At 40.5% G+C, this 15,879-nt stretch overlaps 1 protein-coding gene across 1 annotated transcript; it reads right to left on the bottom strand.

Annotated features, from left to right (window-relative positions):
• Window positions 1-266: 266 nt before the first annotated feature.
• On the bottom strand, window positions 267-13,029 carry got1l1 (glutamic-oxaloacetic transaminase 1 like 1). Its single transcript, XM_031305114.2, has 8 exons — window positions 12,577-13,029; window positions 8,571-8,752; window positions 7,234-7,357; window positions 5,814-6,031; window positions 5,558-5,708; window positions 4,358-4,523; window positions 2,517-2,659; window positions 267-658 (listed from the first exon to the last, which is right to left on the bottom strand). The coding sequence occupies exons 1-8, from the start codon at window positions 12,749-12,751 to the stop codon at window positions 519-521; spliced, it is 1,299 nt and encodes a 432-aa protein (XP_031160974.1). The 5' UTR covers window positions 12,752-13,029; the 3' UTR covers window positions 267-518.
• Window positions 13,030-15,879: the final 2,850 nt, after the last annotated feature.

Here is a 15,879-nt window from a genome sequence, read left to right as displayed (position 1 = left end):
GTACAAAAACAAAGACATAAAATCTGTGGTTTTGTCCTCCTGTAAAAACCCAACTAGACATTTCAGTTTTTTTCACATTGTACATTTTGAGTCAAGCAAATACCAAGCTAACAAGCTAAGCTAAGCTAACCAACTGCTGGATTCTGGATGGTGTTTCGTGCTCACGAGACAAAACAAAATCCCCATGTCCCTCTACGGTCTCCATACAGGACACACAATCACATCCTAAAGTCATGTTTTGTCACCTTAAGGGCCATTCCAGCCCAGTCTCTGTTACTAATAGTCTCTGTAATAATGATTGCACCTCTGTCATGAAACATCAGCGGAAATTCAATGAGCAATTGCATTTTCCCCTACATTTTTCTGAATGTCTACCAGTATTTATTTTGCAATAGCCAGACTTGCAATAGTAATTACAGTGATCTTTAAACTGAGCGTTTGAATGTGACACATCTAAATGAGCGTTTCAGTCAGGCTCCCCTGAGACAGATTTCAGAGCTTGATTAAAAGCCTCATTGTCAGATTGAAGTGGTCACAGCCAGGTGGATGGACTCGGCTATATAGTCCAAGTTTCGACCGTTGATTGCACTCACGTTTAGACAGCCAACGGGGAGCAGGTACACGTGTCTCCTCTTGGACAGAAATTCTACCTGCTCACCTAAAAAACACAAGAAATACTTTGAAAAGACATCAGTATTCAAAACATCATGAGCTTTGTTGTTGTTCTTTTAAAAAGAAGAAAGTAAAGAAAGAAAATCCATGTAAATCATTTCCGTTGTTACAGTTTTTCTCAATTGCTGTAACACTAAAACCCATTGGCTGAACAAAGTTCTCAGTTGCCTGAACTCATTTAGCTAATTGTGCAGTCTGTTGTCAATACCTTAAACCATTTCACATGGTAAAAGATCTCACTTAGACTTTTCAGCAAAACTCTAAACACATTCTCATTCTCAAAACACATCGTGCACTCTAATGCACATGTCATCCATACTGGAAAACACAAGTGGCAACAATCAAACACAAATAGAGAACACATGTCATTGATTGAACACAACCACTCAAAATTGATTTCACTTGTTTCAAATGATGTGACACAACCAATATAAGCCAGTTCAGAGAGCAAACAGGTTGTTGAAGGTGGGGAGGAGAAAGTCCATTCCACAGCGGGAGCGTCTCAAAAGCGGATCGCCTTACTGCCCGACTCGCAGATTATATTGTTTCTACAAGTACTTTACAGAACAATTACGTGTTTATTAATCTAGTATCTACCTTCAACTGCAAGCACTCCTGTGATTAAACTCCATGCCTTCTCTTTTATGGCGTTGTCATGATAAAAGGGATTTGTGATTGTCTATTATGATTTTCCACTTCCAAGATGAATCTCTCGTTGTCCGTGTTGTTGTAGAGGAGACATATATGATATTGGGGGGTGTGTTTTGGTAAATTGACTGGATACTCTCGCTATTTCACTTCCTGCCCCGCTGTCCGAATGGCCCCCGGCCTCGCGTGAAAATAGACCTGGCGCATATCTTTAGCGGAGCGGAGTGGAGAGCTGCTTCACGCACGCTTCTGGGACACGCCGTGGTGCAGCTGGTGGAATATCAAACACTGACTTAAATGGCCGCCGGTAGCCGCAGCACCTCCGGAACACAGCGCAGACGTGCCCGGTGGAAAATAGGGGTTATATTTCGTCACCTTACTTACTGCTTCCCGTCATAACTACTACAGCCACTAGAGAGCGCCGTCACTATAAACATTAATACACTCACCTAAAGGATTATTAGGAACACCTGTTAAATTTCACGTTAATGAAATAATTTAATCAACCAATCACATGGCAGCTGCTTCAATGCATTTAGTGTGGGTGTGGTCCAGGTCTAGACAATCTCCTGAACTCCAAACTGAATGTCAGAATGGGAAAGAAAGGTGATCTAAGCAACTTTCAGCGTGGCATGGTTGTTGGTGTGAGACGGGCTGGTCTGAGTATTTCACAGTCTGCTCAGTTACTGGGATTTTCATGCACAACCATTTCTAGGGTTTACAAAGAATGGTCTGAAAAAGGAAAAACATCCAGTATGCTGCAGTCCTGGGGGGCGAAAATGCCTCGTTGATGCTAGAGGTCAGAGGAGAATGGGCCGACTGATTCAAGCTAATAGAAGATCAACTTTGACTCAAATAACCACTCGTTACAACCGAGGTATGCAGCCAAGCATTTGTGAAGCCACAACACGCACAACCTTGAGGTGGATGGGCTACACCAGCAGAAGACCCCACCGGGTACCACTCATCTCCACTAAAAATAGGAAAATGAACTAATGAACTTTACTTCAGAACAATTTGCACGAGGGCACCACAATTGGACAGTTGAAGACTGGAAAAATGTTGCCTGGTCTGATGAGTCTCTATTAGTATGGTGTTCCTAATAATCCTTTAGGTGAGTGTATAAGTCGTAATTGCTGCTTGAACTAATTACTTATGTGGGCGTTTTTTCGGGGGAGGATAGTCTCGCTACTCACCATTCAAGCCTGTGAAACAGTAGAGTCCACCTTGTTGAGTTAGGTGGTTCCAGCAACCTGGAGTTCCCAAAAGCCTCAGCCTTTCTCTCAAAACCTCTCTGATCAGCATACATCTCTCCACAATGCTCTTTAATTCTTGCTTCCTGGGAAACAGAAAAAGTGGACAGCATTTGGAACAAATCTTAAGTACAGTACCAATCAAAAGTTTGGACACGTCTTTTCATTCAATGGTTTTTCTTTAGGCTATTTTTATTTACTTTAGGCTGTTGTTGTAAATAACAACATTCCACTCTGTAAGAAACCACTTGTTTCCAATTTGTGTGAACAGTCCATGAGACAATCTTTGTTTCATGTTTTATATTCTAGCTCAGGGGTCTTCAACATTTTTTAATCCAAGGACCCTTTGGCTAAAAAAAGATGAAGCAGGGACCCCCTACAACATATATTGTATAAAATTGAGTTGCATATCAAACTGGGCCTACGATAACATGAAGGACGGCCTAAGGCCTTTACACATACCTTTTCATGGTGCGTACAATGCTAAGCTTTTTAATTAAAAATTGTTGGCATTTCATATATTTTTACATCATGTTTTGATGTTAAAATGTGGCACAGTAAATCCTTAAGCTTAACTGTACCTTATGGCTACCTTAGCTGTGGGCCATTAAGCCTTTCATCATGTTGTGTAGCCTACATTAAAAACAATATCAGTGTTTCCCCTACCATTGGCCATTGACCCCCCGCGCCCCCTGAAAGAATGACAAAATTATATAATTATGCTATAAAAAAGAAAACGCATGCGCGAAATAAAGCTGTTTTCACACATACAGGCAATTCGCTTCTTGTTCCTCGCTTTAAAAGTTCAATTCATTTTAACTATAGTCCCGCAACCTTGCCCCTATTTTCACCTGTTGCTGAGTAATGTACATTAACCCTTACATGGTCTCGTGAATGTAGCGTAACTGTAGCAAGCTCCTTCGTAGTAACTAGCGGTAAAAAATGTCGAAGAGGAGCAGAGAAGGTGACGAGCCTGAACAGCCAAAAATTAGTTATTTTTTCTTAAAAGCAACAAAATCAACTCAAGAAACAACTCAAGCAAAGCCAGCCTCTGTGGAGACGCCAACTCACACCTTGCAAGAGCACCATGAGCTTCCGGTCAACTTTTTGGGGGAGAGTTCATGTTAATGCATATTTTCAGACATGTTTTAGGATGATGGATGGATTAAAACATTTTTTTAAACCATCTAACAACAATTTGGCGGCCCCCCTGCAGCAACTCTTGTTGAAGATCTCTGTTCTTGATTAATCAAAGTAGCCATGGTCTGCCTTGATTACAGCTTTGCACTCTCTTGACATTCTCTCAGCCAGCTTCATGAGGTAGTCACCTGCAATGCTTTTCAATCAACAGCCTTGTCAAAAGGTAATTTGTTGAATTTCCTGCCGACTTAATGCATTTCAGACCATCAGTTGTGCTGTGCCGAGGTAGTGTTGGTACACAGTAAATAGCCCTATTCGACTCATCCATGTTATGGCAACCTCTCAACTAAGGAAAGAGAAATGACAGTCCTTCATTACTTTAAGACAAAAAGGTCTATCAATCTGGACAGGAAGGCCAGGAGTTACCTCTGCTGCAGATAATACCTTCAATATAGTTTAGTACAGCATATAAACCATTGGATTGCATCACCAGTTCAAGTTTTTGAAGCATTGCGTGCCTGTAGGTTGGATTGGCACAAAAGGTCCAGCTATCGCTAAGTACATCTACTGATACAGTAGCAATGTAGTCGCCCAACAACATTCTTTAAATACTAGAAAATTCATTCAAGTGAAGCGCGACTCACCATTCAACCAGATGGGCAGGGTTACTGAGCACCGTGGCGACGACCTGTGCTCCTCCTACAGATGGCTGGGCCCACAGTGACCGGACTATTTTGTCAGCCTGACGCTGCACAGATAACAGGAGGGAGTTCTGCTTTAGGACGCACAAGAGGTGTCCAACAGCCTCACCTTACAAAGGGAAGGAGAATAATGAGTCTGATGTGAAGAAACACCATGTTCCAGCAATAGTGGTGTTATGTTCTTTTTCCCTCTCTCTTATTTTTCTGCGATTGAAAATGCAGTTGAAGAGGGATACTTTTGAATCAGAAAATAAAATACAGCACTCCGTTCCAGGTGAGTGAATATCCCCCAGGTCATACAGAAACAAGGAACAAGCTGATCTGCCTCACAATGAGAGACCTTATCATAATTGAAAGGCAACAGAGAGCGTGACTGTGACTATACAATAACACAGCAGAAAACGAAAAACAAGTCTGGGCTGTATTGATTCAAAGTCACAGATTACAGTTTGTGACACACAAATCAATCTATTTTTGTCTCACATTTCCAGACCTATCTCCACAGCACTGTGGAGTAAGGCCTGTTTACACCACAGATACATTCTGGGATAGGAGAAAAAACGCTACGGGTTGTTTGCATTTCTTTAAACCAATCACAATCGTCTTGGGTGGCGCTACGCTCTGGATGCAGCGACGGTGGCTCTGCTAAATAGTCTCAGGAAGGAACTTGTTTTGGTGGAACATTTGCACCTCGCAAAAGAAAAAACCACATACAATATTAACTGAAGTTAACTGCTCACACAATACAGTAACGTGAGCTATTTAAATTAGCTGATACATGGTTAAACAGCATTTAGTCTTAGTGTATAACCGTGTGAACTTCGTCCACAGCAATCCAACCAATCGGTCCCAAAACGTCCCAGTTAGAGAGGAAATGCTGTAAATATATTCTTTTGTAAATCTAATAAAGAACCAAGCAGGTCTGCCTTGTTGAATAATCCAAATTTTCTTCAAAACTTGACATTTTCAGCGTGTAGCTTGCTAGCTCGAACTTTGTTGTTTCCTGAAGCGAAGGGATTCTGAGAACGGCAACGCACAGGGAGCGGGAGGTGTAATGTCAGGCTCTGTGGGAGCCTGACATTACGCGCCGGATGTTATCCTGGAAATGTACTTTCTAATCAATTCTTAACATCACTTTCTCACCATATAATCCAAAGCAGTGGGAGAATGACTGAGCACAGAGGAGCTCCATCCCTTGCGAGGCACAGTACTGAACAGGCCAGGCATCCCGCTCTAAGTCGCCATAGCAGAGCGCCTGGGCAGGCAGCAAGAGGAAAGGGAAAAGCCTACGCCTCTGTTGAAAGAGAGTGACGAGACAGCAAATGATGATTTAAGTGGGAGTGAGGAGCTACTTGTCTGATAATTTTAGCCTCTGAGCATAAATGTACACAACAGTTACCATGACGAGCTTTGTAATCATGGCCCATTGATTCTGAGAGAGGTCTGCTCCGGTGGGATAGTGGGCAGACGCTGACAGAACAACAACACTTCGCTCTGGAGCCTTTCCCAAATCCTTCAGAAGCTTCTCCAAACAAATGCCCCGCTGCTCGTCATCCCAGTAATAATACTCGCGGATATCTGGGATGCCCGCTGCCTGGAAGATACCAGCCAATGAGTCTGCAGGGAGGATCAAGACAAAACATTATAGTGGATTCCAAAGCAGTACAAACTCCTCAAGTTCAATGCTGCTTTAACCTCCAGTGTGTAATTACAGTGTGGAGCCCCCACTGTGAGCAAATACAATGTTTTTTGTTTTGTTTTTATAACTTGATGTAAAGGATACACGAGTAGAGCATACAGTTGCAATCTTCACACTGACAAGGCACTTCTTGCTTTTTCTCCTCTGTGGTACAGGGGATTATTTTACCTCAAAGATTAATTTCCAAAGAAAAAAGAAAATTCCCAAAATATTTGTGATTTGAAACATTGACTAAATAAACCAGTGCAGAGGTAGTTGCCAGCTCTATCTCCACAGCGCTGTGGAGTAAAGTCTGGCTAGTCCACACAGCATTCCGAGATAGGAAAAAAACTTTGAAATTGGCATTTCTTTAAACCAATCACAATCGTCTTGGGCCGTGCTAAGTGCTGGACGCAGGTACGTTGCCTCTGCAAAATAACCTCGGGAGGGAACTTGCAGGCCTGCCTTGTTGCACAATCCAAATTTTCTTCCAAACTTGCCATTTCCAACGTGTAGCTAGGGCGAATTTCATTGTTGTTTCCTGAAGTGAAGGGAGTTTGAGAACGGCAACACACGAGCAGAAGGTGAGGAACATCCATGTATGTCAAGCAACTATCCTGTAAATGTACTTCCACTGATCCAGAATAATGCAGAGGTGACAAGGGTGTGCGGGAATTTTCTTTATTCTTTGGAAATTTGTGGTTGTATCTTTAAACCCTTGTGTTGTATTCAACCATGGTAAAAATTGACCCGGTCTGTTTTGCCTGTTTTATTAAGCATAGTATAAATATAATATATATTAAGTATAAATTATCACCTAATTCTGTGTTACATCTTCTTAGCCAACTTCATTCCAACTTATCACCGCTAGTTTTACACTTTTTTTTTGGAAGTCATGGTCAATAAAACAAATTCTTATTAAATTCTGCCTAAATGTTTTGTTAAAAAAAAAAGAAATTATGAATTATTTTAGCTACTAGTTAAGATCAGAGGAACGTATGTTGATGCATAATTACAGCCCATTTCATGTACGGAACTATCCATGTTATTTTTGGGCAATTTGGTTGAAAGAAACCCATATTTTTGACCCGAGGACAACACAAGGGTTAAATGCTGTTAAGAGGAAGTGAGGGGAGCTTACCGTGACAGGGGGAAGAGAGATAGACCGGCCCACACCAATCCGCACCAACATTATACCAGTGTCTCAACAGTTCAGCCCCAAGACGCACAGCAGCGGTAAAACCAGGAGTTTGGACACCGAACACCTGCAACAAAAATCAAGAAACACCAAGAGTTCTATAGTGCCACCGACTTGCATTCCTTGTTGTGTACCATTGCCGCTTATATTTAATTTCTTCTTTATTCTGTATATGTACTGTCCCTGTATAAATATGAACATATGTGCGTATATGTGGCCTACATATTCATCTAATTGCATTAGGTGTACAGACATATGTGAGTGTACAAATAGTTCCCAGTGTTATACTTACAAACTCTGTGTGGAACCTGGGGTTGGGGTGAAAATGTAAAAAAAATAAGCCCTTTATGTTTATTGTAACATGTCCTGTGAAATCAATAAAAACATTATAAAAAAAGAATCAAGAGTTGAGTTATTAATATGGCTGATGTAAAAACAGTTGAGTACTAATCTTGTATTGATTTATTCTGCAGATGAAGCTGGACATAAATCCATTACAGATGCCTCTGCACAGTGCTTATTGATTGGTTGATCGTGTGCAACAGGCTCATGCATAGGTGTAATTTACAGGGGGGATGGGGGGGTTACAACCCCCCCCCAATAATCAAAACTGGCCAGTGCAACCCCCCCCACAAAAAAAACCTATTATAATTTCTTTTACATAAATAAAGACATTTGCGCCATAAATTGATGCAGAAAAGGCACAAATTGTTGCACAAAAATTCACCAGAATGCAGAAAATGAAGTGTTTGACATTCAAAATTTCAATTTTGCTCTAAAGTGGAGAATTCATCCCCCCCTCCCCACAATGTTGAACCCAAAGTTACTTGGACTCATGTTAGTTAACATTGATGTTGGTTTCCCTCTCCTTAGGAATCTACAGTGTAAAAGGAGTAGTGCCTGTGCATCTGTATATATTTTAGAGATGCAAAGACTAATCAATGAATTAGTTGTCAACTATTAAATTAATCACAAACCAATTTGATTTTCACCATTTCCTGCCATTTTATAGACCAAACAACTAATCGATTAATCGAGGAAATAATCAACAGATTAATTGACTATGAAAATAATCAACAGTTATATTTTAGTGTACAATAAACCTTTCAAAGGATATCCCTGCCTCCCGTGTCCTGACACCCATAATCGGTGACTAACTTTCCTAACAATTAGGTACAGGCTACTGCGTCATCTGTACATGTTTGTACCTGTGCACACTGAGCTGTAAATATATCCCTAAACTACAATCAGTTACAGTGTGCATGCACAGCTGAGATTACCCGGTTCTCCACTATAGCCCGAGAGCTCTTCCCCAAAGCGACCTCTGTGGCTCGCCTGGTGAATTCTGTCAGACCAAGAGAAGATGGATACTCCGGACGAGTAGTGGGATCAGCACTCAGCTGTTGCTTTATTCTTCTAACAAGACGCAGTTCAAAGGTCTTCCCTTCCTCGCTGTAATACTCTGCAAAAGACAGACATTGCAAATGTGTTTTCATCCAACAAAACACCGTATCAAACTGTGAAAAATTAGTGACGGAAAGAACAAGAGAGATCTGTGATTGAGGCTCTCGCAAAGTCAAGCCTAAAATTGAATTAACACACTATTTCTTACATATGTGCATTGTAGTGTCAATGTGTGATTTGTAGTAACCATGTCATCAGGAAACAAACAAGTGGCATTAATCAGGTTTAAACCAATGTGGTGCCTTAAAGTATATACTCTCTACTGACAATATGCTTAGTTAGTCTTAGTTTATTTATGTCTAGGTAAAGATTAGAACATTATTGAACTGCTCTGAGGTCTAAGCATTTTTTTTTCCAATCTTTGGTTCGCTCAGTCTCATGTGTAATAATGCTTGTGTAACCTCAACCCTGTAAACCACAATCAAGTTACTGTAAAGACATCTTTTTTTCTGGACAACCTGGTCTTTCAGGATATGCACGCTGCAGGGATGTCACATGAATGGATACATTGTTATACGACTATACAGACAAAAGAAAAGACTAAACGGAAATGGAATCTCACAGAAATGTATTGAAATCACACAGAGAACAGTAAAAGTCCATTTGCTTTTATCCAAAAAGTTAGTTGAGTCATCTCCAATGCATTTTCTGTCTGCTATGAGACGTCAGGAGGCCAAATCACACTCATTTCCACATTCAGCGCTGCCTAAATGATCTGCAGCTCTACTCTGAGAATATATGCATTATTTATTACATTCATGCTGTAATATCATTATTTTTGGCTTGTTCGTTCCATGCTTAGTATGTGTAGCAGCGAAGAAACACAATCATATACGGTGGCCGACAGGGGCAGACGCCCTGCAACTTAAGAAAACTCACGCAAATAGACAAAACACAAGCAAATTAAGAAAACAACTTCATTAATTTGACAACACATGCGCAGCATTCAGCAAACGCACTGCAAATACACACAACACAACCAAATACATAAACGCGCTGCAAATACACACAACACAACCAAATACATAAACGCACTGCAAATACACACAACACAACCAAATACATAAACGCGCTGCAAATACACACAACACAACCAAATACATAAACGCACTGCAAATATGAAACGATGCAAAAAGAAAAGCACCCAAACCCAGAAAACGAATGCAACAAAAAAAACGCTGCATCCAGATTACACAACGGAAGTTCTCCAGACCTCTAGAGGGAGCAGCTAAGTGGAACAACTTGATTTTTGACCCCATGGGGAGGGAGGGAGAGAGAGAGAGAAACTGCATAGACTGTAAATATTAAATCTATGTTTTCTCTCGTTTGGTGGGTGTGTCTCGGCTCAGGTCACAGGTGATACTCAGTCAGCAGAGACGTCTGTAAACTCATGGTGATAAAACATTTAAAACTGCATCAGCATTTAATGTTGACGTTTGTTTAAGCCACATGAGAGGGTTTAATTTCTAGTCCCTCCCTGTTTAGTAAACCAGCCAATTTACCGTGGGATTTATCAAACTGAATAAATCCCGCTGGCACATATAAACACAAAACTGCTTTGCTAATTCCATCGTGTTGTAAGTAAGACATCTGCTGAAAAAGTTATTGTATTCATAAGCATGATTGCCGTACTGTTTAGTTCACAAACATCCAACACACCAAAGTACGAAGACATAGCGGACCAGACGCAAGCTTTTATTTTGAAAAGCCGAAGCTCGGGGATGGCACCAGCCGGGAGGGCATGAGACGGGAGCATAGACTGTATATTAATAATATATTATGTTATTAATAATAATAATAATAATAATAATAATAATATGAATTTAATATCGGTTAATAACAGTCGAAAATGTATCTATTTGGTTGTGTTGTGTGTATTTGCAGCACGTTTATGTATTTGGTTGTGTTGTGTGTATTTGCAGTGCATTTATCTATTTGGTTGTGTTGTGTGTATTTGTAGTGCGTTTATGTATTTGGTTGTGTTGTGTGTATTTGCAGTGTGTTTATCTATTTGGTTGTGTTGTGTGTATTTGCAGCGCGTTTATGTATTTGGTTGTGTTGTGATATTTGCAGCGCGTTTGCTGAATGCTGCACATGTGTTGTCAAATTAATGAAGTTGTTTTTGTTTTTGCATCGCTTCTTTTTTCGGGGTTTTCGTGCTTTTCTTTTTGCATCGTTTTTTATTTGCAGTGCGTTTATGTATTTGGTTGTGTTGTGTGTATTTGCAGTGCGTTTGCTGAATGCTGCACATGTGTTGTCAAATTAATGAAGTTGTTTTCTTAATTTCCTTGTGTTTTGTCTATTTGCCTGTGTTTTCTTAAGTTGCAGGGCGTTTGCCCCTGTCGGCCACCGTACAATCAGGAAAGTGGCAGCATCTCCAATTTTGTGGATGAATGAAGAAGAAGAAAAAGAAGAAAGTCAGAAAGACAGCCTCTTATTGGACGACACCATAGACAGTATATAAACTGGACCAACAGATCCCGTTGCTCTGGACGGAGACCAGTGAAGGATGAGTCTTTAAACGCTTCAGATGTAAAGTTATTCTCTGTCAAAGTGGCGCCAAAATGAATGGCAGTCAATGGGATGCTAACGGCGGGTGAGTGCTTGTTAGCGTCAAAATGGCGCCATAGGAGCTACGGGTTGTTGACAGACGCTTACCCCCTTGGACGACACACTCACCTGACAACATGCAAGATGGCTGGAGCTAACAGTAAACAGTTTGATCATTCCTGAGTTATTGTGCAAAGTTTTGGAAAAGTCACTGCAGTTTCAGGCCGGATTACAAAGCTTCTGGAAAGGCTAGGATCACGCAGAGGAACTCTTTGGAAAGGCCCAGATTTTAGCTATCATGCTAAACAAACTGAACGACGCTAGCTTAAAGCAATGCAGAGATATTGAACATTACGTAACTTGATTTAAGGATTCATAATTATGGATTTTTTTGTACAAAGACACTGTGATTCGATGCTGGATTAAAAAGCTTCTGGAAATGGACTACAATCGCATTGGAAGACCTCGTTAAAACGGGACATCTCTCTGCTTCTAAACAACAAAAGTAAGTCTCTGCACTGACACTAAAAGGGCCTGGTGTTTAAAAGTTAAAATATTTAGGCTAGTGTCTATGAACCCCAGATTGAGTCAGTATTTACTGTAATTTAATAATTTAAAGTGTCAACTTTGATTTGAAGCTGAGGGAGACACATAACTTTTTACATTTCTGCTTTTGTGCCATGAAAGCTAGCTAGCAATGGCTAGCATACATTTCCCATTATACATCAGTGTTTTCCCTGGCTTTGTGGAAGACCTCTGTGCGTATTTGGCGGGGGTTTAGGCGTCCCTCCTCAAGAAAATGTGACGTTTTTCAATAAAAAAAGAAGCATTTTCCCCATATATTTTGTGTTTGGGATTTTGTCTCTTGGTGGGTTGTTGTGTTTTTATGTAGGTGTTGTGTCTCTTTTCGGTCTTTTTTGGTTTTCTTTGGAGTTGTTTTGGGGTCTCTGTGGTCATTTGGCTTCTCTTTGTAGTCAGTTTATGTCCCTTTCTGGTTGTTTTTGCGTCTCTTTTTTTCACATTATTTTGGACCGTTATTATTACCATATGTGTCTAAAAACGTTGTAAAAGCTAGCTAGCTAGAGCAGATAATACATAAATAACACTCTGAAAGCTTAAAAACAAAACTTGCTGAAGAAGTCCAACTACAGTCTTTTAGTGACATTCATTAGGCTTAGGTGGTGCCCATTAACCTTATAATGGCGGGGAAAACCCTGAAAGAGAAAGGAAAGAAAAGAAACCGTTATACAGCAGGCATATGAGCGGACTCACCTCTCCCTGCCAGGTAAGCCTTCCTGGCGTGAGGGTCCTTGTTGAAAGCGGACAGTAGCCGTGTTTCAGGACTCTCTGCTGCGGTGAGAGCTTTGGTAAACACGGAGAGATCACCTCCCGGGTCTTCATTTAGCTTGACCCTTTTTTCATTAAGGCTGCTGCCCGGTCGACTCATTTTTACCAGCCAGGAAAATCAGCCCGCTATAGCCGCGAGCCTTTTGTTTGGGCACTGTTGCCAGGCTACAGCACATATTTGGATACTGTCACCCCGGCAACGGTGATAGATGAGTTTATCACTCCCTAATTTGTGGATCTGGTGAGTTTACTTTTGCCATCACAGTAAGCAATCATCAAATAGACTGACTGTCTGGACATGAAAGGTTTGAGTTTAGCTTCGGCCTCTAACAGACAACAAATCAGTGCAAAGAAGACCCTCTGCTCCTCATTAGGGTTTGTTTTGGTGGTTCTACAAAAGGCATGTCACCTGTAAATGTATTTGTCACATACACAATCACACACAGTACCATGTGCAATGGGTTTCCCTGATTTCAGAGAAATCTTTATTTCAAACAATTAAAAAGAAAACAACGAATAACAAAAAAAAAAAAAGAATAAATTGCAAGGACAACTGAGAACAGAGAAGGTGAAAAAGGTTGTTGGCAGGTTTGAGGAAAAGTAGTCTGGTTTTACGACTTTGTAGCTGAGAGATTATCGATGCATCTGTGAAATCTAGCTATCTTATTGTAGCATCAAAGCAGTACTCTGAGGTTGAGTTTGTGAAGACATGTATGCCGAAGGCTGCAGAGAAACCGCATGTACACAGGCTTTTCCCAACATCAGCCTGATAAGAAACTATGTGGCAGATAGGATTTGGGATCTTGCTGGAGTCGTGGTCCGGGCCCACTTAAGATCAAATTGGGGCTGTATGTGGTCTATGAACTAAAATGATTTTGACATCCGTGCTCTAGATTGTGGAGTTGTATTTCCTTTTCCATCAGTTTGCTGATGATGATACAAGATGTGTACAGAGTCACACTCCAAGATACACTGAGCTTCTCTACAGCCGAGTGCTCTTCAGGTTATAACAAAAAAATACACAGTGCCTGCATGTGCAGCTGGCTTCTGGGAAATAGAGAGCTTTTCATCTGGTGAAGAGAAGTGAAAAACAGTAATTTCATGGAGACGAAAATTTTTCTGTGGGTCTCACAGTTATTGCAAACCAGAATCAAAGTAGTCATCATGCAGCTTTTATGTGGAAGAGGTTCTGTAGTCCACTATATGTAGCTGGTAATCACAAATCACTTCACTAGATGGCAGTAGATGGCCAAACCGGGCAGTTAGTCTTGTCAATTAGCTGACCAGGAGTAATTTAAGAAAGAGCAATTGAAGAAACACACTTTTCCTCAGCCTGCTTCATCCACTTCACTCTGTGTTATTTCTCAGAATACGGCTTTCAGAGAATCAGCTATTTGTACAATGTTGTTATAATGTGAGAGATATGATGTGTTGACAGCTGTCAGCAGAGTGTCTCTGCCCTTCCTGTGATGCATTTTTTTCTTGTGTGATTGTTTAAACATCAGCACAGACTGGTAATTGTAGGGAAAAGTGCTTTTTATTTAATTCCGAAGGAGTGACAACAAAACATTTACCTTTCACTTTGTCGATGGGCATGTTTTCCCTCCCACCACTCTACATTATGGCTGCAGTTGAAATATCTGTGGGATGTCAGGTTATCTGTGTTTGCCCAGTTGTCCATTACAGTCAAGCAACAAAATTTGCTCAGAAACATACAAAGGTAACAGGAGAAGTCCTATAATGGGGGCTGGTAGTAGCTCAGTCTATAGGGAGTTGGTTTGGTAACCCGAGGGTCGCTGGTTCAAGTCCCAGTACAGAGTGTGGAACCTGGAGAGATGCACTGCCAAGGTGCCCAACTGCTCAGGGTCCAGCACTGGCAGCCCACTCACTCTGACATCTCTTCATTTGTGCATGAATAGGTGTGTATTTCAGGCCTGTGTGTAGTTTGTTCTAACAAACAGAGTGTACGTTTTATAAAAAATAAATTAATGAAGCCGCTGTTGATTCTATGAATCTAGGCTGAGAAAAAGACTCATATTCTTATTTATCGATTAGTTGTCAACTATTGACAGTAAACTGAATATCTTTGAGTTGTGGACAAAACAAGACATTTGAGGACTTCATCTCGGGCTTTGGGAAACACTGATCCGACATTTTTCACAGTTTTCTGACATTTTATAGACGAAACAACTAATGGAGTAATAATTGACAGATTAATCGATGCTGAAAAGTATCATTAGTTGCATTAGATTATTATACTGTCACATCATGAGGCCATGGCAGCGGTTGTAAGATGGACCCAGTGTGCCCCAGTCACGCCACCATGTCACCAGGATGAATCTATATTACTTTATCTAATTAAGGTTGACTGTTGACTCAATTATTTAAGGACTCCTAACTGGTAAGCTCTAAAGTCTAAATTTTGTGTCAAAGGACTTCTTTTTTTGACTAAGATGCCCCGTGTTCTGAAAATATCTGTCTGGCCTGAAGCAAACACTCTCTTTAAGGACAAGTTGTTGGCACAGGAAAGCCTGGGCGTAAAAGTTGGGTTCAACAGAATACTACGTTTAAAGTCTTGCAATTTTTGCATGTGCAATCAAGAGAAGAGAGAGACAAACATACTGCACACTTCAAAGTAGATCCATAAAAAGCCTTTTAATCAAACACCAGTGTTTGATCAGAGTGCCTTTGTCACGATTAATATAAAATGTCTTTGGTAACACTTTACTTGAAGGTATCAACATAATCGTGAAATGACACTGTCATAAATATGACATGACACTGTCATGAACGTGTCATAAACGTTATAAACAAGTCATAAACATTTATGACTTCTGTCATTAAGTGTCAATCGGTTTTTGTCATGACAAGTTGACATTGTTTGGGTTGTCTTGATTATGACAACTTGACATTAATCAAAGTGACATTACCAGAAGTTGTCTTGGTCATGAGAAGTTGACATTACATTTGTTTGGGATGTCTTTGTAATGACAACTTGACATTAACCAGGATGACATTACCAGAAGATGTATTTGTCATGACAACTTGACATTCAATTTCTTTGGAGTGTCCTTATTAAGACAACTTGACATTAAACAGGATGACATTATGTTATGTTGTTATGACAAAGACATCCCAAACTAATTTAATGTCAAGTTGTCATGACCAAGACAACTTCTGGTAATGTCACTTTGATTAATGTCAAGTTGTCATAATCAAGACAACCCA

This window comes from Sander lucioperca, chromosome 2 (assembly GCF_008315115.2).
Source record: "Sander lucioperca isolate FBNREF2018 chromosome 2, SLUC_FBN_1.2, whole genome shotgun sequence".
NCBI lineage: Eukaryota > Metazoa > Chordata > Actinopteri > Perciformes > Percidae > Sander > Sander lucioperca.
Note: the sequence above shows the minus strand (reverse complement) of the source record. Positions and strands in the feature narration are given on the sequence as shown.